This window comes from Corvus kubaryi, unplaced genomic scaffold (assembly GCF_017639235.1).
Source record: "Corvus kubaryi isolate FWS band 111438036 unplaced genomic scaffold, C.kubaryi_AGA036_p1.0 133, whole genome shotgun sequence".
NCBI lineage: Eukaryota > Metazoa > Chordata > Aves > Passeriformes > Corvidae > Corvus > Corvus kubaryi.
Window position 1 is genome coordinate 4242034 of NW_024580667.1, and position 23819 is coordinate 4265852.

The following is a 23819-nucleotide window of genomic DNA, read 5'->3' on the forward strand; positions in this document are numbered from 1 at the left end:
CCTGCTGCTCTGCTCAGCCCTGGTGAGGATCACCTGGAGTGCTGTGTCCAGTTTGGGGCTCATAAGTACAGGAGAGACATGGAACTCCTGGAGCAGGTCCAGCAGAGAGTGGCAAAGATGATGAAGAAACTGGAGCATCTCATTGAGGAAAGGCTGAGGGAGCTGGGCCTGTTTAACCTGGAGATGGCTTAGAGAGGACCTCATCAATACCTGCAGGAAGGTGTCAGAGGATGGACCAGGCTCTGCCTGGTGATGCCCAGCAACAGGCAAGAGACAACGAGCAAAAACTGAAACACAGAAGTTCCACTTGAACATGAGGAAGAACTTAACGGTGAGGCTGATTAAGCACTGGAACTGATTGCCCTGAGAGATTGTGGAGTCTCCTTCTCTGGAGATTGTCTGGTCACAATCCTCATTAAGGTGGTCTAGGGAACCCTGCTTGAGCAGGGAAACTGCATTAGATGACCACCAGCTGTCCCTTAGAACCTTACCCATCCTGTGATTCTCACTTTGCCCCCAGCAGTTAATAGGGCAAGAGGCTGGGAGGGGACACAGCCGGGAGAGCTGACCTGAAATGACCCAAAAGATACTCCATGCCACAGAGCATCACACTTGGCAATAAAACAACGGGGGTTTTTTTCCCAAGGCAGCTGTTGCTTGGGAAGTAGTTGGGCATCCATCAGCTGGTAGTGAGTGATGGCACTTGCATCACTTGTTTCCCCCTACCCCTTCATTTATTAAACTGCATTTATCTCAGCCCAAACAGCTTCTCACTTTTTTCTTCCAATTCTCTTCCCCATCCCACTGACGCAATGGGAGTCAGCGACAGTGGAGACTTCCTTGGCAGTTCAGGGTCAGCCCACCACACATCTCAAAGTACAGCTCATTCGCAGGAAGCAGCAATCACTAAACCTTCTAGTATTAAAAAAGTACCATCTTCATACTGAATTAAATGACCAAGTGTGGCTCTTCTCTTAAATGGTTTTGGCTTTAAATGGTATTGTTTAAAAGCATTTTCTCTGGTATTTTTTCCCCCCAACAAAAAAGAATCATTACACCGCGATGTAGTATATGAAAGCTTTTGCTTGTCTTCTGAAAGCAAGAAACATGTGAAGCTGTTCAGGAAGTCTAGTACAATGAACGGAGACCCAGACACAGCTGCTCTGAAAGAGCTGATACCTGGGTAAGCTGTTATATCCAAGAAGTGCTTTTGCAGAACTGAGCAGAAACCGAACTCAGAGATGTAGCACAATTTTACCGATCTGTGGCAGGTAAGTCTACAATGTGGTTTTGAGGAAGCTTCTGGTATTATTCCAAGAAGGCTTCTTATCCAAAATAGGTATGCTTGAAAGAATTATGCCACTGCCTGAAAAGGGAGCATTTTTTGCTATGCAGTGCTCTCCAACCACATTTACTTTGCCAATAGCATTGCCTTCAACCCTCAAAATATTGTTGTACTTCCAGACACACACACAAAAATGTCTAACTTAACTAGAGATCTCCACAAATACACAAATTCAAATAATTCAGGAACACTACTTCTACAGAACAAATTCCTTTATTTTTAGATGAACTGATTGTTAATACCATACCTGATTCTGCTGGAGGGGAGGCTGGGACTGTCCATCAGGAGCCTGGCCCTGGCTATCATTCCCTCCTACCGGAGAGCCACGAGTCGTGGCTGTCATACTCGACACAGGGCAGATCTTTGCAATTTTGTCTGCTTATGTAGTTGATGTAAGAGAAGAAATTACAGTCCACTTAGTAAAGTTGAAGTACCAGCATATGCTTGCCTTAAAAAGCTCCAACTCAAGAACATAACATCTTGCAGAGACCATTGCATAACCTGGAGGGGAATAAAAGGACAGTATCCTGTATTAATACATGCATGGAAACACAATCCACACTGGGAAAAGAACATTACAGAAACAAATACACTGCTACAGAGAATCTTCTATATTATACTTAGTGTTTCATTTTATTGAATACAATTGACCATGTCACATTTGAAATATTTACCATGATTTTAATGTTCTAAGTAAAAATTACACTTATAATCATCTTTATACCATTGAGAAACTGACACACATCCAAAATGGGTGGCTATTTACTCTGTGTTCAGAATAAATGCATGCAGCGGTTTACTCTGACTCTTTTGTGTCTGAATTGCCACAGTAAATTCTTCATCTGAATTCATGGTGCTGCTCAAGGTCTATGTAGTAATGACCTGATTAAGAGCCTAAAAAGCCAAATTTGTAATCTTTTCCAATACTCTCCACCTGACACTGTCTTAACTGCAGATGTCAGACAGAATTAAGAGACTGATTCTATCTCAGCTGAGGCTAACAGAGACCCTGCAGCCAAACTATTAGCACATCAGTATTCACCCAGGGAATTTGATCTGTATTCCCTTTATCCAGCACATGCCTATGAAAGCCTGGGTCCACTGGCCTTTTGGCCCCACTATGAAGCCGATCCCACCCCCAATAAGTGGTTTAGCAGATTATATGAAGAAAATTGTGACATCAGATTTGTTGAAATTGTAATGGTATAACAACAGTTCAATATTCACTGTGTTTCAACTTCACTGTATCATATACAGACAAAAACAGTTGCATTAAGTTAAAACAGCAATTCCACTCAATACCACCAAGCATTGTATAACCACAGAAGCTGAAATGTAATTTCCCAGAGCAACTCAGACTTCCAAGCACCACATAAAAGAAAAACAGTTCTCAGAAAGTTAAAAAGACAAGTAAGGTGATAGAAAGAACTGTATGAGCTTCCAGCAAGATGCATTTGGCAGCGCTGTGTTCCTGATCCAATCACCAAAACCTCAAGTTAACAACTGGAGTGAAATCTCTGTTGTAACACTATGCATATTCCTAAGTGTTTTATTATGATGTCTCATCTCAAGTTAAGTTTCAATGCTGTTATCTTTCTCCAAGACACTTTAAAATCTTTTCTTATATTGTGTGAATTTGCACAGCATTACATATACAATAAAAATTGACTGAATACACTCCAACTCCTCTGCCCAGTCTCCAATATTAACAGCACCAACAAACTTGGAGATCTTTAATAATGTCACTAAAATAATGTTCGCTTTTGAATAAAACTGTATTGTTTCAAAACACTCAACTGCAATCCATCTGTAGCTTTCATAATTCATATTCATAGGGCTTAGTAAGCCTAAGTCCAGAAAAAATGCATTACCAACTCAAAACTTTCTTTAGGAAGACACTGATTTTTGAAATGCAATTTTTAAAATTAATATATTTGGTATTTAATTTGTGGGTTTTTTAAATGCCCTGCAGAGTATTTGTTTTCTACTGATGTTTATAAAGATCACTAAGTAGAAAGCACTAGCAAGAGTAAGTTTCCTGCCACATATATATACACATACACACACTGCAGTCTACTGCAGTTCAATGCAGTCAGTTCCCCTGCACTACCTGATGGAGATTCCAAGGTACCAGTGAAATCAAACTGCTGCCAACGTACACGGCACTCTTCTGCAGCCCTAAGCCAACCACCATCACCACCACAATAAACCTTCTTTAATCGCCACTATTCTTCCTTAACAGGGCTGGTTCACGAAACAGCCACATAAAAAACTTGTGCTGGCACAAGGAGTAAGGTAGCATAGAAGCAGGGAAGGGGTAAAACAGCTCATTTCAACAGCAATCCTGGTCCAGGCTGGCTTAAACTGCAGGCAGAAGTGTCCACCAGCAGCTGCAGTTCCACAATAGCTGACACCAAGGACAAGCTGCTTGATCTCATCTCTTCCGTACTCTAATGCTTTGGGCTGACTTATCATGAAGTGAGCTGGTTCAGAGTACCAAAGGAAGCAACAACAAAACCCCACCAAATGTACAAAGACTGATTATTTTTCAGTTTCTTTAATTATCTGAAGAGGAGCACTGCAAGGCCAGAGAGTATCACCCTAATGCCAGCCAGGAAGCCAGGACAAACTGCAGCTCTCCTATCACACTGACTGACATTAGTGTGAATAACTCAGATTTTGTTTCTGTGCTTAGCTGAAGGATGTGGGCAAAGCATTCTTGTAAATTCCATTCTGCTCAAGACAAGTAACACGATTTAACCAGGAGATACAAGAAATCTAATACTGAAATAGCCAACCTACTCAAAATCTTGCAAATTCACAAAATGAAACAAAATCTAAGAAAAATATTATGAATTTTGTAGATACTAGTAAATACAAAACATTTACATGAACACTAACCTGGTTTTTTCTTCCTCTTATTTAGGGATTGTTTGCTTAAGAGTCTAATCATGATTCTCTATGCATATTACTTAAATTACATTCCCAGGAAAGCGTATGGCAGGGCTTCCACAGTTTCACTTGTCTTAGCCATGTGCATTAGACAAGGCAAACTTCTTAAGTGAGTTCATCGCCTCTCCCTCCAAATTTGTGTGATGTCCTCAGACAGACAATAGTAACTTCAAGTTATGCTGCAGCTAACTAAAAACACTCCATCTCCAATACATCATCTGACTGCTTCTTGTAGTATCTGCATGTTCTCAGTTGCAGGGATATTCTTGTTCAGGTATTTTCCTTTTAATTACAGAATATACAAACATACTTTTGTAAATGCAATCATTATCCAATTCATGCAATTTAAACAGTATTAGAAGGAAGTGGTTTACCAGTCCTGTTTTCAGTCATTCATTTACCATTTATGTTTCAGAGAAAACAGCAAACTGCAAGCCCACGGAGAACACACCACTGCTTTAGTCTCTCTAGAACTAATTAACCATGAAATTTTGAATTCCCATCACTTCTTTAATTCAGACTATTCAATTTCAATTTTTTAGAGTTACAATGCACCAAGGCACAGTTTGGCTCAGCTCAAGAATAGCCTTTATACCTATTTATAATTAATTTGATAATTTATAAACAAATGTAAACTGATGCAGTGACATAATTGGTTTTAAGTGTACAGACAGCCCAATATAAACAATTCAAATTACGTGTATCCAGCTGAATTCTAATGGATACTCTGTGTTAGTTTTTACATACATCTCATTTCTACTATTTCTGATTTTGGATTCAGCACACTATCACAAAATACGCTGAACTGGAAGGGCCCCACAAGGATCATCAAGTTCCACTCCTGGCCCTGCACAGAACCATCCCCAGGAATCAGACCATTGACCAGGACTCCCAGGTCCCTTTCTGCAGCACTGCCTTCCAGCACCTCATTCCCCAGTCTGTCCATACATCCAGGGTTGCCCCATCCCAGGAGCAAGCCACATTAAAAAAAATTATCACCTTTATCCAAAGCTTTGAATGGACACAGGGTCAAGGTGCAGATAGATCCCTGTTAAGTGACTGCTAATCAAGCAGTGTATGAGGCTATGAAGACTGAATCAAATGAATCCCACTAACATTTGCTTTTGATGCCAACTGAAAAAATTCCTATTTGCCATGTTTTTGCCATCTCCTTACGTCACCCTGATCCACCAACAAATTGTACGTGAAAGCCAGCTTTTGCTCCACCTGACTCCTTGGAATTTCAGCAGCACCAGAAAAAGGCAACTATAGACTTTTTGACTCCATATGGCCCCCTTTAGAAGGCACCATCCAGTGGGAGCAGCATTCCAACAGAGCCCCAGCTGCCCAGATGGAGGACACCAGGCACGGCACTGGCCTCCAGGAGGGAGCGGTCTCTGCTTCCAGGCTCAACCACCCATTACAGCTGCACACCTGAACCTCACCTCAGCTTCCACAGTCTGCAACCTCATGCCTATGTGGCAGAATAGGTTAATTTTGTTTTGGGGAGAAATCAAGAACCTTTTCAAAAGTCAGGGGGGAAAAAACTCAGAGGTAGGTTCCTAGATAAGTGGTAAGTAAGACGCAAATATGTACACAATAGTCTGTTACAGGATAACATGTCACAGCAAACACAAAGGCATGTTACCATATAATGATAAAGGAACAAACACAATTTTCTAATACAGCTGACTTCTTGAACGGCCTTCATTTGAGTTTCTCCAAGTCTCCTCTTCAAAAGTAACTGAAATACCCCAATACATACAGCCCTTTTCCCTAAATTAGTTACTTATAATACAGAGTCTCAGCAAAAAGCAAATGCAAGGTGCCAGATGACACGAGGCAGACCTCAAAATACACTTTATTATTCATGAGCATTACTTAAGCCCTATCTAGGGGGACAGACCTATTTTTCCTTTAACTAAAGTATTCTGGTTATATACAAGTGACGACATATGTCACAAAATCTACTTTGCCATGTCGTAACAATGAATGCCAGAGTTAAGAGTCTGCTTAACATGTAACAACAGAGCTTTCTAACAACCATAAAGCAATTTATTTACAGAATGATGTTCCCATGAAATGGGAGCTCACAGATGTGCTGCTCCTTCATCACAAGCGCTATACTGCAAAAAGGCTTAACAGCAGCAATACAAATTTGGGGCTGAAAGGTATCACTGATTTGTTTCATACAGGATTCTAGGAACTGCATTCTTAAAACCTCAGTAAGTACTGAATCATCACAAGGATTATGATATGATTCTAGTTTAAAAATTCTAGACTTCTACCCCATTCCTTTATTTCAACCAGAAGGATTTCTCAACTAGAAACACCTCCCCCAAATCTGTAACACTGACCTAATTCAGTAGTTACAATCTATACACACCCCCACACATTTTCCATTTTCTTTCCTCCCTGTGCCTTGTATCTTTCAGAAAGGAGGAAATTATTAACATAATCAGAATAGAGAACTGGAGGTCGCAGCATTTTGCTCATTAACACTGACATGCACTGAGAGTGACATGCATTCAATGATTAATGCAAAACCTGTCATTAAGCTACTATTCAATAGAGCAAGAAGTATCTTTCAACATTTAAAAAATACCTGATAAGCAGCAATCAGAAAATGTTATCTCAAATAGCACATATTACAAAAAAAAACCCCCTTTGAATTCTTTCTCCTCCCAAACAAATGAGTGTATATGAGACTTAGTCAACTGCATCAGGTTCCAACATTAGTTCAAAGCAAGAAATGTCTTAACATCACAGTACAAGACAGAACTTGAGTAACTGTAATGGTTACAAACTAAAACTATTCTCTCTGAAAAATATGTTACTTCAAGTAACTTTTTTCAGTCATCGTTCTACATCATATACCTGAAATTAAGACAACTGGGAGCAAAAGTTTCTGGAACACTGAGAACATCTACGTAAACATATAATTCTATTTGCCCTCAAATTCATATAACAAAATAAAGGGAGATTGCTCTGAAACATACTTCAGTTCTTTGAGGATTCTTTTCTTCTTAATTTCAAAACTTGGTGTTGAGACTAAGCTTAGTCTCAACATCTACTTAACAGTACCCAACTTCACCTTGTACAAGATGCTCCTACATGCAGCACTCACATGAGTTTAAGCAAGAGTAAGAGCATAGAAAGTGAACTTCCAAACTGGGAGCCCAAGAAATTATGATCAGAACAAACTGTATTCAAGCCAAGGCTTACAACAGTATTTGGCTCTGCACATCAAGGCAACAAAGCTGACATCTCAAAACATACTAACTTCTTGTTTTATAGCATCTCAAAATGGTTTGGGTTGGAACGGACCGCAGTGATCATCCAGTTCCAACCCCCTGCCATAGAAGGGACACCTTCCACTAGACCAGCTTGCTCCTTTGATCCAACCTGGCCTTGAACACTTCCAGGGATGGGGCATCCACAACTTCTCTGGGCAGCCTGTGCCAGTGCTTCACGACAGGAAATCATTTCTTCCTAACATCTAATCTAAGCCTACTCTCAGTTTAAAGCCATTCTCCTTGTCCTATCACTACATGCCCTTGATGTAAGTCCCCCTCCAGCTTTCCTGCAAGCTCCCTCTCAATACTAGAAGGGGTTCTATGGTCTCCCTAGAGCCTTCTCTTCTTCAGGCTGAACAGCCCCAACCCTCTCAGTGTGTCCTCACAGCAGAGATGTTTCCACATGGAATAACTTCCCAAAAGACTTAAATAAGAAAGGAAACACTTTACATCAAAGAACTACCTTACTTCATCCAATTCATCCAATTCAAAATTCATCCAAATTACACCTCTGCAAGCTATGGTGCGAAGTTCACCATCCAATACACTTGTGCACAAAACATTCCCAGTGTTCTGGGAATGCATTCAGCATCCTCCCTTTTCACTTGGTACACAGAACACTTTTACTGAGTATGTTACTCTTTATCATTTGTGCTTTAGGAGTTATGTTTAAAGATGGTTTCTCTGTATGTACACTACTTTTAATTGAAAGTGTATCTATATATATAGGTGGTAGTGGTATCAGCTGCTTTTCTTACTCTGTGCGCTAATTCAAGCAGTCGAGAAATGTTTTATTGCATCACAAGCTAAAAGACCTGCAAAATATACATTTTAGATGTATTGGTTCTGTTCTTGAAGTCTACAGCTTAAAAGCTCCTAGCACGAAATAATGCCTTACTGTATTTATAATTTGGGGCTTCAGAACTAAGGAGGAGATACTATGTCATGTCTAGGAAATGGTGTACCTCTTCTAAAAAGCTGGAGGAAAAGGTAGGTTCTCCCTGCTCTTCCTGATTTTGTTTGTGTGCCTGACTGGCAGTTCTGATTTTTTTGAAAGAAAAAGTGCCAGTTAAAAGTACAGATTGTGTTGCTGTCTGCTGATTTCTCAGTTCTTTTTCTTGTTTGACAAGCCCAAAAGTCAAAGAGAATAGAAACAGCAATCTTTAAAAGGACATCTTTATTCCCTAACTGCAAGGGAGTAGACAAATAGTTGCAAACTCCAGAACAGCGAGGCTGCCTTGGCAATGGATGGTCTCTCATGTTCTATAATGGGCTCAGATATTTGATTCATCCCACTGCGTTCTCATCTCACTGGGGTAGCTAATTTGTGAGGAGGGTTAACTTTTTGGCTACTTACTTTTTTTCTAGATGTAAAAGTCTGTAATTCACAAGTTTCTTATCAGTTCTGTGACCAAAATGATATGTTTCTATTAAAAAGACAGAAGTGCTGAGAGTTACTCTTGCTGCAAACATACAATTGTGGTGTTCACTGGCAGTTGCTTTTGTAAAGAAACTGTGCTTTTTGTCATGTTCACCAATATATACAAAGTTTTCAGTATGCCCCTTTTTCTAGGTAAATGACGTGACACTTGGCTGTGTTAGTGCACATTTTGTTGTGCCAAGCTTACCAGATACCCCACATTACTCTGTGATGTGTTCTCACTGTCACCCCATTAGTTTGGGTGCCATGTGCAAGATTTATTAGTAATTTTATGGGTTTATCTGTGTAATTGGTAATATATTAATAGTATGAAATTGTGAATTGCTAGGTGAAGGGTTTGGCTAGGAATATGTTCCTACTTGTTAAAATCATGTTAATAATTCTGGTTTCGCTCACTAAAGATTCATTTTTTTTAAACCTTTATTTTTTTCCTGTAAATTTAATCAGACAAGCATGTTAAAATGCAGTACAGAAATTCAGGTAGTCTCTAACATCTTTCGATTCTCCTCCTCTACTCTGCTCTGGTGAGACCCCACTTGGGAGTGCTGTGTACAGTTCTGGTGTCCCCGATACAAGGGTATGGAACTGTTGGAGCAAGTCCAGAGGAGGCCACAAAGCTGGTAAGAGCATTGGAGCATCTCCCTAATGAAGACAGGCTGAGAAAGTTGGGGCTGTTCAGCCTGGAGAACAGAAGGTTGAGTGGAGACCTCACAGCAACTTTCCAGTATCTGAAGGGGGCTTGCAGGGAAACTGGAGAGCAACTCTTCAAGAGGAATGCTAGTGACAGGAAAAGGAGTAATAGGCACGAACTGAAGGAGGGGAAATTCAGGTTAAATATTAGGGAAAATTTTTTAGTTTGAGGATGGTGAGACACTGGAACACGTTGCCCAGGGAGGTTGTAAATGCCCAACCCTGGGCAACGGCACCAGTGTTCAAGGCTCCTTTCTTCATGATCAAATCCTTGGACCTTTAACTTGGTAAAAATGTTGAGGTTTGTATGAAATATTGTGAGAGTAGTGGTGAAGCCACTGATAGCACACATCCCAAACTTCAGTTCTGCAATTTATGCAGGAAGGTTTTATTGTTATTTTAGGTTGCATTAGAGTCTACAATGTCTAAGTCAGGTCCTACTTTTAACTAAAGAATATGGGTTTTGTAAATTCCAAAAAACATCCACAGAGTATCTCACTTCTTTTCATGAGTGGGGCTCAAACCCTTAATAACTGTTAAGAACTTTTGTACCCTAACTCTAGCAGAGGATAAACAGAAGATAAACCTCTAAAATTTCCTTAGGTGCTGTTTTCTTCTTTTGCTGCAGGCCTCAGGAAGAAAGCTCAGGGTTTTTTTAAACACAATTTCATAGGCAGGACTGATGAAGCTAAAACTATGAGATATCTTCTTCCTCCTCCAATTACAGGAATATTGAGGAATAGAATTATTTTGTTCATCTGCAAGGGACCTCCAACGATCATCTCGTCCAATTGCCTCAGGATTACAGATAATACTAAGTGCAGACAAAAATCTAAAAAAGTTAACTAGGAAAGTTTAAATCAAAACACTCCCCCTGAGGTACTAGAGCCATTTGATACTGTTCACAACTTCAATTCTTCCTATGGAAGGAAGGAGAGGAACCGACGGGAAAAAAGGAAATAACCGTTCAACATTTTATCCTTGGAAGATGGTGCCGAACCATACTGAGGTCCAAATCCTCACTGATGTTCAGTGGCATCCCTAGCCTTAGTTTCTTCCTGAGATACACAAACACATTGTGGCTTCTGTGATTTCTGATGAGGTTCATGCATTCTACCAGGCCACTGGTAAGTGCTGAATGGCTTTTGCTACCTTCATTCTTTCTCAAGTACCTGAAAGGAAGGATAATGGCATCTTGCAGATTTGTCCCACTTGCAGCTTTAAAACATGGCCTTATTTATAGTATATATACTGCACTTAAGGCTTTGCAAAACTCAGGACTATAAATATTTGAAATGTTAGCTAAAGTCATTCAGCCAGTGAATTACGGATGTTACTACAACGTTATTTTTACATGTTACCTACACGCCCCTGATGTGTCACTGTAGCGTGCAGCACCTGAAGCCAATACTGCAACTGGACTGTAAGGATTCCAGTAGAAAAGTGGAGTTTAAAACTGGCCTGCAAAAATCAGGCTCAGCCCCTCTGGCTCCCTTCATGTTCCCTATCGAAAACTTAATGGCTTCTCTAAACTATGTTAAACACTGCACTAAAGAAAATTAATTATTAATTAGTAGTAGTCTTTATGTCTAATATTCTGTGGCATTATCAACACATTATGGAAATTTTCACACAAAGTATAAAACCAACCCAACTTCCTGCTTGTTAATTGTAAATAATTAAAGCACGATACAGCACCTAACAGATATTAAGCTGGAAGCAGATTACATTCTTGAATCGTGACAAAAATGACTTTGTGAAATACCTAGATATTTTGAAATGCAAGCATTCCCATTACTGTACTAGTTTTAATTTCACTTTTTTTTTTAGCTCTGCTTTTCATGTAATGTTCAATCAGCACAAACTAAGCACAGGAACCCAAACTCTACCATCAACATTGTCAAGTGTCATTTAAATGTCTCTAATACAGAAGAAAGTGATACCAGCGTTAAAATTCATGTTTCAATAAGCTCCTTCACAACTGTTTAACAAACTCAGCCAAACTTCCAACTAGTTTCAACATATCAACTGCCTACTCAGGCTGGCGATTTTGTACTGTTCCATGCCAGATAACTGCAAGTAAACATTTTGACATTTTCTGCTGCCTTACAACCATTTCAGTAAGAAGATACTTGTCTGAAAAATCAAGCTTGCACAAGCTCCCTAGAGGTGCTACAAGATGATAGCTAATTTCTTTTAATATTGTCTGCCTTAAACATGCTCCATTCCAACCCAATTCATACAAGCCCATCCTCCTAAGCAGACTGCTCCAGAAATCCCTGAAAACTAGCTACCTGCTCCAGAGAACTTGTGTAACAACTCCCCTTAAAAATCTTGGTCTCTCTACAGGGAAGCAAGAAGTGGCAACAAAACAGAAGTTTTGTCTTTTGTCTTTATGTTCATTCTGCCAACTCAGTGAAGGCTGAGGTTTAATATAAAAGCAAAAAGATAAATAGCAGAGGAGGTTGGAAAGGAACAAGAAGCCCCCAGAAAGTACACTAAGAACAAAGCAGGGCTGGAAACAGAAGAATTATTTCCACTATATCCACTCCCCCCACTGAACCAAGAAGTGCCACCACTGTACCAGAAACACACTACTCCTGGATCCATAAAGCCTATCAAAAGGCACGTCATAACCTTCTTTACCGAGAAATGCAGGAGGAAACAATCGACTACTACCACATCCTAAGGACTGAGGATGGGTTTAAGAACTCTGTTGCAGCTATCTGAAAACCAGAAAGTCATTCAAAAAAACCACAACCCACCATACACAAAATAAAAAAATCCACAACACACACTACTGCTGCTCTCCCTGCACTGAAATAATCCCATAAACTGCCAAACCCATAAGCCCCCTTGCTAAAGAGCCCTCCCTTAAGTCACAAAACAGACAACAAAGATCCCACTTCTCAGCTGAACCTACTAACAGGCCAGAAGACACAAGATGAACATTGGACCTGTTCTTCTCAGGAATAGTGCTTAAATCAGCACCACGTGAGAGTGACAGAACTCTAATAAGGTGGTTTTGCCACCACAGTGTGTGTGTGTGGATCTCTACTGCTTCTATTGTTGGAATCTCAGTGTGAAACAGCAATCTCATCCACCAGTACAAGTATTGTAGCCTGATACATTTAGAAAGTAAGTCTCACTGTACTTCTGCATGTGGACAAGCCTTAGCTCAAAATCAGGGAACTCTCCACTGGACAAGAAGGGAAGGATGGTGATCCTGCTGGCTTCCATCCTAACCACTTTTTCACCACTATGGAATTAGCCCTTGCATCACCACATCACCAGCCAGACCAAGAAGCCAATCTGGCTGAAAAGTAACTGGAGGAATAAAATCATTTTAGTTTTCAGCTGCATCACATGCCATATGAACACTAACAATGGCAGGAGAAACAGGAAGAACACATAACCATGAATAGAACCAACTCTTTCAGCATCACTGCAAATCTCGCATGAAATACACCCTAGAAGAGCAGGGAAAGGGAAGCAAATAATACAGATCATTACAATTAGCACATATTTAACTAATATATAACCAAGGTTCACATACATTATAGCACAAATGAATCTTTACAACATAGCAAAGTCAGAAAGACCAAAATTTTTCCCAAGCATAATGGACATCACAGGAAAACGCACACAGAAAAAGCTTTTTAGTAGATGATAAATGCCAGGAATGTCAGTTCACCAACAGCACAAGTTCAGTCATGAAAGAAATATTAAGCAGCCACAGCAAATAATGCCAAGTGCAAGAAGTCTCAGAAAGTGAAGACAACAAACTGTCCTGGAAATTATGATAAAGCCAGTGAAATACTCAGCAGATCGCAATGAGTCAGGAAAATTATTTGGCAGTAATACTTTGAATAATCTCACTACACGCAGACAACTTAAAGCTACAGCAACTAATACAGAAGTTGCAAAACACAGAAAGGTGGCAAAAATTTTACTTCTGATGACTGAAAAAAAAAAAAAGGCCAGAGTTATAAAACTGTAAGCAAAACTCTACAATTCAAACATTACCTGGAAACTCAGGTTAAAAAAAATGGAGCTAGAGATGACAGAGCATGAGTAGCTGAATACAATAGCTGCATGCACTGTGACAGTCAGCATCTTGTGACTTTTTCACAAGTTTTCATTTAACAAAATTTTGAGTCTGCATGAGAGACAGACACAACACGCTCTCTGTATTTGTCAAGGGCTCAATTTGTCATTTTTCTCCTACCTAATTGGAATTTTCAGAGTAATCTGGTTTCCACTGTAATTTCATTTCCATCAAACTGAGTCCCCTGGGTAAACAGTAATCAACTGAGGCACCAGGAAGAAATATTGTCCGTTCCTTATTTGTCACAGAAGTTAAATTAAGTTTTATAAGGAAAGAAATATAACTCCAGAAATAAAAGGGAAATCTCTGGCTTACAAGGCAGCTATATAGACCTACCAAAAAGTTAATTCTGTGTCTTGTTCATAAACATTGCTGGAAAACACACAGGTCTTCTTCAGATTAACCTTTTCATCCTCCTCTCATTCTTCTGGGTATTGAGAGAAAGAGAAAACTGAGGAAGAGTGAGGACGTACAACAACAACTTAAGCCAACAAAACTGTGTAACACCTGACTATCTAACAAAAACCCACTGAAAAGTTATGACACGAGGTAGGTTTGAAGTTTACAGCCTCTATGTCTCAGTTCTTCATCAACAACACAAAAGACAACGCAAGCTTTTTGATTATGTTTGGGTAACGTACAGGATGAGAATGGAAAGAACCTAAAGAACCTATCAAGCGTATTAACAGAGGAATAATTCTACTCAGTATTTAGACTGATGTCACACATGCATTTACAGAAAGAATTCCAAGGATAAAATACTGAATGACAATCCAATCTATCTGACTGAATGAGTCAAGGATCCAATGGGAGTAATAGTTCCTAATTAAATGGGGGGTGTGGGGGAAACACTAGTTTAATGACAAGCTTCATTCTCCACTTTCTCCATTTTCCATGTTTATGTAAACTCAGAGGAATCTGAAGTTCAAGACCTAGCGCAAGGTCCTACACATGGTTCAGAGCAATCCCAAACACAAGAACAGGCCAGGTGAAGGATGAAATGAGCAGCTCTGAGGACAAGGAGTTGGGTGTGTTGGGGGACAAGAAGCTCAACATGACCCAGGCAATGTGTACTCACAGCCCAGAGAGCCAAACATGTCGTGGGCTGCATTCAAAGCTGTGTAGGCAGCAGGTGAAGGAGGGGATTCTGTTCGCCTACTCTGCTCTGGTGACATCCTACCCACAGTGCTGTGTCCAGCCCTGGGGTCCTCAGCACAAGAAAGATATGGACCTGCTGGAGCAGGTCCAGAGGAGATCAGGAAAAGGACCAGAGGGCCAGAGCAACTCTGCCATGAAGACAGGCTGAGAGAACTGGGGTTGTTCAGCCCAGAGGAGAGAAGGCTCTAGGCAGACCTTAGAGCACCTTCCCATACATAAAGGGGACTTAGAAAAAAGCTGGAGAGGGACTTATGACAAGGGCATGTAGAGACAGGACAAGGGGGAATGGCTTTAAGCTGAAAGAGGACAGGTTTAGATGAGCTGTTAGGAAAAAAATCTTTACTGTTAAGGTGGTGAAACACTCAAACAGGTTGCCCAGGGTTGTGGATGTTGCATTCTTGGAAGTTTTCGATGCCAGGTTGGATCACAGGATCCATTACCATAACCCTAAATGGTAAAATATAACATACCATGATCCTCAATCTTTTCTCAAGGCTCTTTACATCATTTGTTTTTAACCACACACAATTTTAAAGCAACTTCACTGAGCCATTTGACAATTTGACTAAAAAACTAATAATAGAGGCACTTTTAAAAATAAGCTTTTGGTTCTGTTGAGAAATCCACCCTGAAATACAAATCCCATGTCTTGATGAAATAATATGGAAAAAAACAAACTTTTCACTTCCATTTATCAAGAATCTGCGCCAGAACAAGGCACCTCAAACATCAATCTCATATCTACAAATGCAGCAAGGCAAAGAAAAAACCCAACTGATTACATGCACCCTGTGACAAGCTGTTGTTTGTAAAGTTGTTTCTAGCTGAGAAAGTGTCTCCAAAGTACACACCCAGCATCACCAAGTCTGGGGAAACAGAACATTAGCTATTCAGTACAGACAAGACAACTCTCCTTGAAAGCAGATTACTAACACGTAACCAAGCAGGCAAGTAGGAGCAAACTACAAAAATGTTAACAAATTTTTTTTTATTATGAGGAAATCACCACAAAAATCATGAAAGTATCTTAAGAGAAAACAAACACTTCCACAGCCTGTGTAAGAGGCAAAGTTTTTTATACCTACAGAAATGTATCCCCAAAGTAATGTCTTCACAATTCCTATTTGTTACAACTGAAAATTGTTACAACTGAACTGTTTAAATGTCAACATGGTTGCTCAGGCTTCTCCCCCTCCCCTCTATTTCTGGAACGAAGTTCTAAGACAAGAATTTAAATTGATCAAACACACTAGAGAAAATGATTATGTCAAACACATGGAATAAAGAATTCTAGTGGACAGCTGCAATTCAGAACTTAAATGACACACGATGATAAACTCACATTTAAAGCAAATTTTGCTGTCAGGCTAACTTAAAGTAGAACTAAAGGGTTAGTCTTCATTTTAAGTGTGACCTACTACTTATTTATTGTATTTTCACACCCACAAAGAACTGCAATGACTCATCAACACAGCCAAATCCTCAAACTGTATTTCAGGTGTAGCACGGTGTAAGCACATACTTGAAAGCATGAAGCAGGAGAGATTTTGATTCTCTGCTCTCAACTGTTATTCACTGCTGGCCTAGATAAAGCCCATAACCTGCACAACACCTCAGCCTTCAGTGTGATACTTGTACCTGAGTAAGTGTGACACATATAAACAAACAATGCATTGAGTAGAGGTACAATTTCAACTTCAGAAAAAGATGATCTTCTGAAGTACCATGTAAGGATCAACCAACACAGTGCACTGGAACCTCCAATTAAACTCTTATATCAGCCCCTAGTTGCCAACAATGAAACTAAACTAACCACTATCCTCCTCCAGCTGCCTCCAGGCAATATTTAGGACCAGCATATCCAGAGTTCTGCTGGTCCTAAATATTCATATCATTATCAGGAAAGTGATAGAAAATAAAAGGAACATTCACGACAGGATGAATTACCAAACCTTCCTTCATCTAGTCAAAAATCTCAGAGTGGTGCAGGTACGTAGAAAATTCCAGTCAGACACCTGCTAACCAGAGGCTGGGACTGATTGGGGTTTTTTCATGGCTGAAAACACATTAGGTTATAGCAAGGTTTCAGTACCACTGAACTCACCTTGCTGCATCCATCCCCATATTCAAAAAACCAAGCAAAAAAACCCCCTCATTTTTCCACTCCTACACATGGAAGGAAAGAGAAAAAAAATAATGGCTTCCCAAATGGCACAAGGGGAATTAACATTTTCAGCTACGTCTTCACTAGACATGTAACAAACTGTCACCCACAGCAACCTGGCTGAACTGCTACAAGAACACAAACTGGAAGCATTTTCAGGTTGTGTTCCAGCCTAATTACCAAAACTATCATGAAGACATCCCAACACAGCAAGAGAGCTATCAGGCACTTTACAGATCTGACATTACCACTTCACCTAGGGAAAAAAGTCAGTACATCATCCTAGAAAAAGTCCCATTGCATGAGTGTGTGCACACCCACCATTATAAGCATTCAAGGAAAAGCACATGGGATTTTAAGGTCCCACTGTGGCTAATAAAACACTGTCTGAAAGACAGGTCAAGACATATGGAGGGCTGTGCAAAACTGGAGCCTGAAACTGTAGAACCAGCCACTTGAGTTATATCTTCAAGCTCCAGAGAATTTGTCACAATTGAAGATTAAAAAAAAAAAAAAAAAAAAGAAGAATTCTCACAGCTAAAGGATTCAGGAAAACACATTAAAAGGAAACATCAGAAATCATCAAACAATTAACATTCTATTTCTAAATCAGAGATCTACAAAGTCTAAAATTTAGTTTAAACTATAGTTTAAGGTTTTAGTTTATCAAAATTGTAGTCTTTCACCAACCTATTCACCTAAAAATTAAGTTAAATGGATACATCTTTCTTATTTAACTTTCAAATTCATGGACTTGTCCTGTTGAAATTTACTAAAAAACACACTGAAGTATTCTATTGCTAAAACAACAGAAAAACAAAAACCACAGATGACTCAAGGCTCATTTACCAAGATGCCAGTATGTTTTGACAACAATGTTCATTCTCATATTAAAAAAGAGACTTTTCCTCCCCTCACTGTCAAATTTATTTCTGGACAAGAAAACTGAAGTTCCACCCACAGCCAACATGGGCCTGTCCCCACTATCCCACACCACAGTGTCACCAAGCACACTCCCCTCCAACCAAAAAAGCCTCTCTGGTAACATAGAGATCATAATTGATGCACATCACTGCTCATTTTTCTTACTCAATGCACTTCTAAACAATCTTTTTTTCTTTCTTTCACCATATCATGTTGTTACAGCTAAGACCACCCTAACACAAAATCAAACCTTTTCCTCCTCCCATACCCAGTCCTGCTGAAGCTCGAGAAAAGGTTAAGCAGCAATTAAATGACTTAAGGATTGAACTCTATGGAATTTGGAACATACGTTTTTCTGTCATTCCGTGTTGCCATTCAATTGTTACAAAAAAGTGCTACTTCTCTTAAAGGGTCTTCTAGGGACAATTTTCTATTACTTGAGTTTTGGGTATTTTACATGAAAGCTTAATGAAAAGACAGCCCTGAAATTCTCTCTGCAAACTTTTCATTACTTTGAAGCAGTCATTTGAACACTTCTGTTAAAAAAAAGTCTTTTGCAATTTATAGCAGAGAGGACATGAGGAAACTCATGTAACAAGGATGTCTTGCCTTCAACACAGTCTTGAGTCTCAGCTTAAAAATGGAATTTGGAAAAAAAGCACATATCTAAGGAATGATGCAATGTGGAATTCCCCTCTTCTGACTGAATCCACAGCTAAATGCTAACTACCAAACAGTAGGATTTGCTGAGATGTTCATGCAAAGATCTACACACAAGAAAATCGTATTTTTCTGTTGGCAGCTACATGTGTAAGGAAAACCAAATTACTAAACAGGGTTACATAGTGATTTTGTAAGTAGATCAAGGATGCTACAAATAAAAGCTTCGCACAGTTACATTTCTGATAGTTATCCATTACTTCTAAAACAGTCTTCAATTTGACTTCATGAAAAAGAGTTGATAACAGCAGCGTTCAAAATACACCTAGATCTTAAACCAACATGCCATGGATCTCATTTCATGCATCTCTTTTTTTTTCTTGTGTGTACTAACACAAGGTTAACCAAAAGCAAGTAATCATTCTCATAGTGAATAATAACTAATCCTTTAAGAAAACTATACATCAACAATGTTCTTTTAAAAAGCAAGCTTGGGAACATACCTGTGTCCCAGTGGTTTTCATCCCCAGCATTATAATTTTTATTTGAAAACACATCAACAACTGGCAAACAAAAAGCCTTGATAATAAGCAGACTGAATTCAACTCTCAAATAAAATGAATAGCTAATGGCTTCTTATAAAACAAAGCCAATACTAGAAAATTCACAACAGAAAATGCAAAAGAAATTGGTTGTGCTGTCAAGCTCCCTTAAGAAAAAAAAACACAAAAACCAAAAGAGAAGCAAAAAGATTTCATATTAAGTCACAACTGGCTACTCTAAGACCTTATTTACTTTCCTCCTATCCTCTACAGTGCAGACAGTTATTAACAGCTCTCCTGTAAGGTTACCAACACCTCATTTTAAATTACTTTACCAACCCAGATCTACAGAATGTGCTCAATGCACTGATGGGCTCAGGTGGACACTGTAATGTATCAGAAAGGCAGCAGTTGACATTTTGAGGGTGCAAAGTCATGACAGAACAGCTTTCTGCCCTGCCTATCTACTGAAGACTCTAACCAAATATCTAAATCACCAAGGGCAGGAGAAACCTCTGTTAACCATTCTCAAGTCATGTTCTAGCCTGAAGCATATGAGAGCCAGCCAATACAACATAACTGTTCTAAAAAGGGAACTTACAATGAATTACAGTTTCATAATAACAGTGGGAGAACTTTCAGACATTCCTACATTAGTAACAGAACAAAACCTAGATTTAATACATGGTAAAAAGTCACTGTGTTTTTCTAACACGTGAATCTGAAGTAGCTCAAACTTCCCAGGTAGACAAATTCAAGTCTCACTGCATGCAAGTACATGCTTATAGAAGACCTTTCCCTCCTTCACCTCTGCTATGGAATACCAGAACAACGTTTAGTAATGTAAAAAATAATGTTGTGTGTTTACAGATCACAGATACCATGCGTGATATAAGACAAGTCTACAGGAACAGCACACAACATTGCCACCTTTGCAAAAGACAAGGACTACAATGCAAGACAGACATTACCAAGCTGTGTTCCCAAAACACACCTTGAAGTACAGCTTTAAATTTAGAATTCTGATTTTAAACAGGGGTGATCCAGATAATAAAACTGGGTGCAGCTACACAGAGGTTGAAGGGAAGACACATCCACGTAAGAAAAACTTAAGATACCTCCACAAGAGAAACCATGTCCACGTGTTCAGATTACAATTAATGCTACCATCCAGGAAACAACTGTCTACAGGACACAAAAGCCTTCACATTTACAACTTTTCAAAGGAACGAAAAATCCAGCGAAGCTTCTTACATCTTCAGACAACCACTTCACAGTGGTCTCTGCAAGTGCTGGATAAGCAAGGCTCTTGTGATTATAAGAGAAGGAATTAAAGTAAGTGCTACAGCTTCAGGGGTTTTGAAGGGTTAGGACTGTCTTCAAAAAAAATCCTGATTTAAGTCAAAAACAGTAAGGGATGCCTTTAATTCATCTACTTCACAAATGAGGCTATCCTGATCCAAATGTTTTCAAAATATACTTACTGTTGATCTCTTAGAATAGATAAAACAGTATTTCTTAAAAAAAAAAAAGTGAGTAAATACATACACACGCATGTACATATATATTTATATACATATATATATAGATATATCTCTACACTCAGAGTATTGCCCAACACAAAAGTACTTTCCATTAAAATATCTGAAATAAGTTCTGAACTTGTCTAAAACAGAACAGGAAGGGCAGAAATACTTTCCATGGAATTTAATATACTTTCAATACACGCCTGACAGAAACAGAACTTCAAAGCCATTTAAAAATGAATTGTTCAAAATAATAAATAAATTAATTCCTATCCATTCCTACCCAAGACTGTATTCATACTGGAAGGTCCTAAACTAATTTTAATTTCAAATATAAGATGTCTTGGAACAAAGGTATTAAAGGTACCTTTATTTCTTAGAAGTCTATTTAATTTTACAAAACAGACACTAATCACTATTTTAGTTTGAGTGTCTCAACTATGAATTTCATAATATTAATAAAACGCATAAACATAAACATGTGCCTTTAGAACACAGAGGAGTTGCACTGGTCTGTTTCTGAGTACAAATGCACCACAATGTGGGGAATATGAACGTTTATGTAAGGGTGACAGTGTTCCACAGAGACAGAAAACAGTTTTGCTACCACTGTCTTTATTGATTACCACCTCCAGATGTAGTCTTCCTGTCAATTCCATGGGCAGAGGAATTGCCACAAGGGCAAATTCTGCAAGACATGAAGCAGCAGCCAGGCAAGATTAAGACAAAAGCTTCCCAAACGTAACATCCTGAAGACAAACTACACAAAAGTAAAGTACAAGACCCACTGGAGAGGGAAAAGTTACTATGGTACAATCTTACATTTATTTCTGGTTAATTCCCTCCCCAAAAACATGCTGATAATTTGAGTTTCTTCCACTGCAGCTTTATGATTATGTTTTTGGGTTCTGTACACAGCTATCATTAAGCATCACTGTTGCCCAGGGTATTGCAACAGAATAATCAATACATGTTCTTAGTATTAGCTACTGTAGTTTGCTGGTTTAAAGAATAAACATTATTTCAACTCCAAGAATCAAAAGCATTATTTTAGAAAACAAAACAAAAAAAAACCCCCAACTCCCTCATGTATGACTTGGGTTTTGCTGAAATAAATATGCAACTTGATCAGCAACATTTTCAGTGGGGAGGCCTGACAATTTCTCAAGTAAAATATGAAAAAAAAAATTCCAAGTATAATATGAATAATAAAGTTAGCTGCCTACAGCTTTCAGTCACCGCTAAGTCGTTCTTACTAGGCACACTGTTTCAATTTCACAATCAATAAAGGTCAATCCCCCAAACACCCATCAATAGCCCTTCCTAAACGTAACAATTTTACCACCCATTTGTCATTCATCTGAGAAGCTGCTGAAAACACAGGTTACGTGGTCTGCCTGTCATAGCAAGTGTTGCCACAAGTATACTGAAGAATGTATAATAGTATCCCAATTCAACAACTTTTTATAAAAATACAGGCCCCAGTTCTGCAAGTAGGTCAGCAAAAGCAGGCCTCGTGCTGGCTTTGAGCCTGCGACTTGAGAGGGTCTTTGGACTGATACAAACGTCCAGTTATATGAACACAACTGCAGAACTGTGAGTATAAACCGAGTTGTACTGATAACATGAAGACAGCTGAGACAGACACAATATGTCTGCAGTGAGCCTGGGAGTCCCTTGAACATTTAATTAGAACAACTCTTTTCTGAAAGGTTCTTTTTTTCCTGTACAGTTGCAAGCTACTGCAAATCTTCAAAATACCTAACTGGACTTCTGAAAGAGCAACCTGAAAATGAAATATGGCATCTTAAAAACTACCCCAACATTTTTGGATGCTTCTACAAGAAAAAAAAAATCACTTAACAAAACAAATAATTTTCAAAAGCTACTCCCACTGTATACAAACAAAGCTGCACGAAGTGGGACGGCACATGTTAACACGGTGGTAACTAACACACAAAAACCCCAACAACCCATCCAACTGCTGAAATCCCGTTTTCTCGAAGACAATAACAGAGAGTATCTACGGCCAAACTACACGCAACTACCCCTGCCGCACACGTCGGGCAAGGGGAGAGGGCTGTACTGCCTAAAATAAATCGCTACAGACAAGCCCTAAGACACAACTCCGAGGAGAAGCAGCGCGGTGAACTAGAGGAACTAGATGAAAAAGCCACGAACGTTTTTCGTACATGGAAGCCGGGCCGCTGGAAGCCGAGGCCAGAGGAGTGGCCTACGTGTTAACAGTGTTTACAGCGGGCGTGAACGAGCTGGTGCTGGTGGATTTCATTGAGACCGTCGGGAAAGCGCCTCGGCAGGGCCTGATTTCCAGGCGTCGCCCGGGCCTACGCGGCCCCAATCACTCCACCTCAGTAATGGCGTTCGGGCAGAAGGGAAGCGAGAACCAGGGGAGGCGATGCCGGTGCAGCGCTGTGGGGACGCACCGGGCCCTCCTCACCGGGGGGGGCCGGCCAGAGGGGCCCCGGCGGGGCGGCCAGAGCCCCCCGAGGGCGCCGGGCGCTCCCCCCCGCCGGCAGCTAGGGATGAGGAGCCGTCAGCCATTTTCCCTCGCCCTCCAAAACACGGCGGTGCAGGGCCGACACGCCGGGGCTGCGAGGGAGGCGCTGCCGCCGCCTTACGCCCCGCGGGTCCCGGGGAGCTCCGTCCTTCCCCCCTGCCGCGCCCCGGCCCGCGGAGCCCCATCCCCGGGGAGCGCAAACAGCTGCCCGGCCCCGCCCGGGCACCGCTCCGCACTCACCCCCGCACCGCTTCCCCTCGTCCCGCGGCGGCTGCTGCGGCGGCCCAGAGCCCTCCTGGACGCTGCCTCATGCCCGGCGGCCGGCGGGGCACGGTCTCATGCCAGGCCGCGGCTCTGAGGGGGCGGCTCCGCTTTCCCCGGTTCCCACTCGGTTGCGCTGCGGCGGGAAGCGGGAGGGCAAATCCAGCGCCGCTGCCCGCGCTCCGGGTGCCGGCCCTGAGCGCTTCTCTCTCTCTGGGGCGTTTTTCCTGCGTC

The 23819-nt window shown here is 40.4% G+C and overlaps 1 protein-coding gene across 4 annotated transcripts in view; it reads right to left on the minus strand.

The window, feature by feature from the left end:
- Window positions 1-23813, minus strand: part of USP9X (ubiquitin specific peptidase 9 X-linked) — a 95848-nt gene extending 72035 nt beyond the window's left edge. For all 4 annotated transcript variants that reach the window (XM_042034901.1, XM_042034892.1, XM_042034922.1 and 1 more), the window contains exons 1-2: window positions 23565-23813; window positions 1593-1846 (exon numbers count right to left, since the gene is read on the minus strand). In XM_042034901.1, the coding sequence (XP_041890835.1) occupies window positions 1593-1688 (96 nt within the window). In that variant the 5' untranslated portion in view covers window positions 1689-1846; window positions 23565-23813. The remainder of the gene's footprint in view (window positions 1-1592; window positions 1847-23564) is intronic.
- Window positions 23814-23819: the final 6 nt, after the last annotated feature.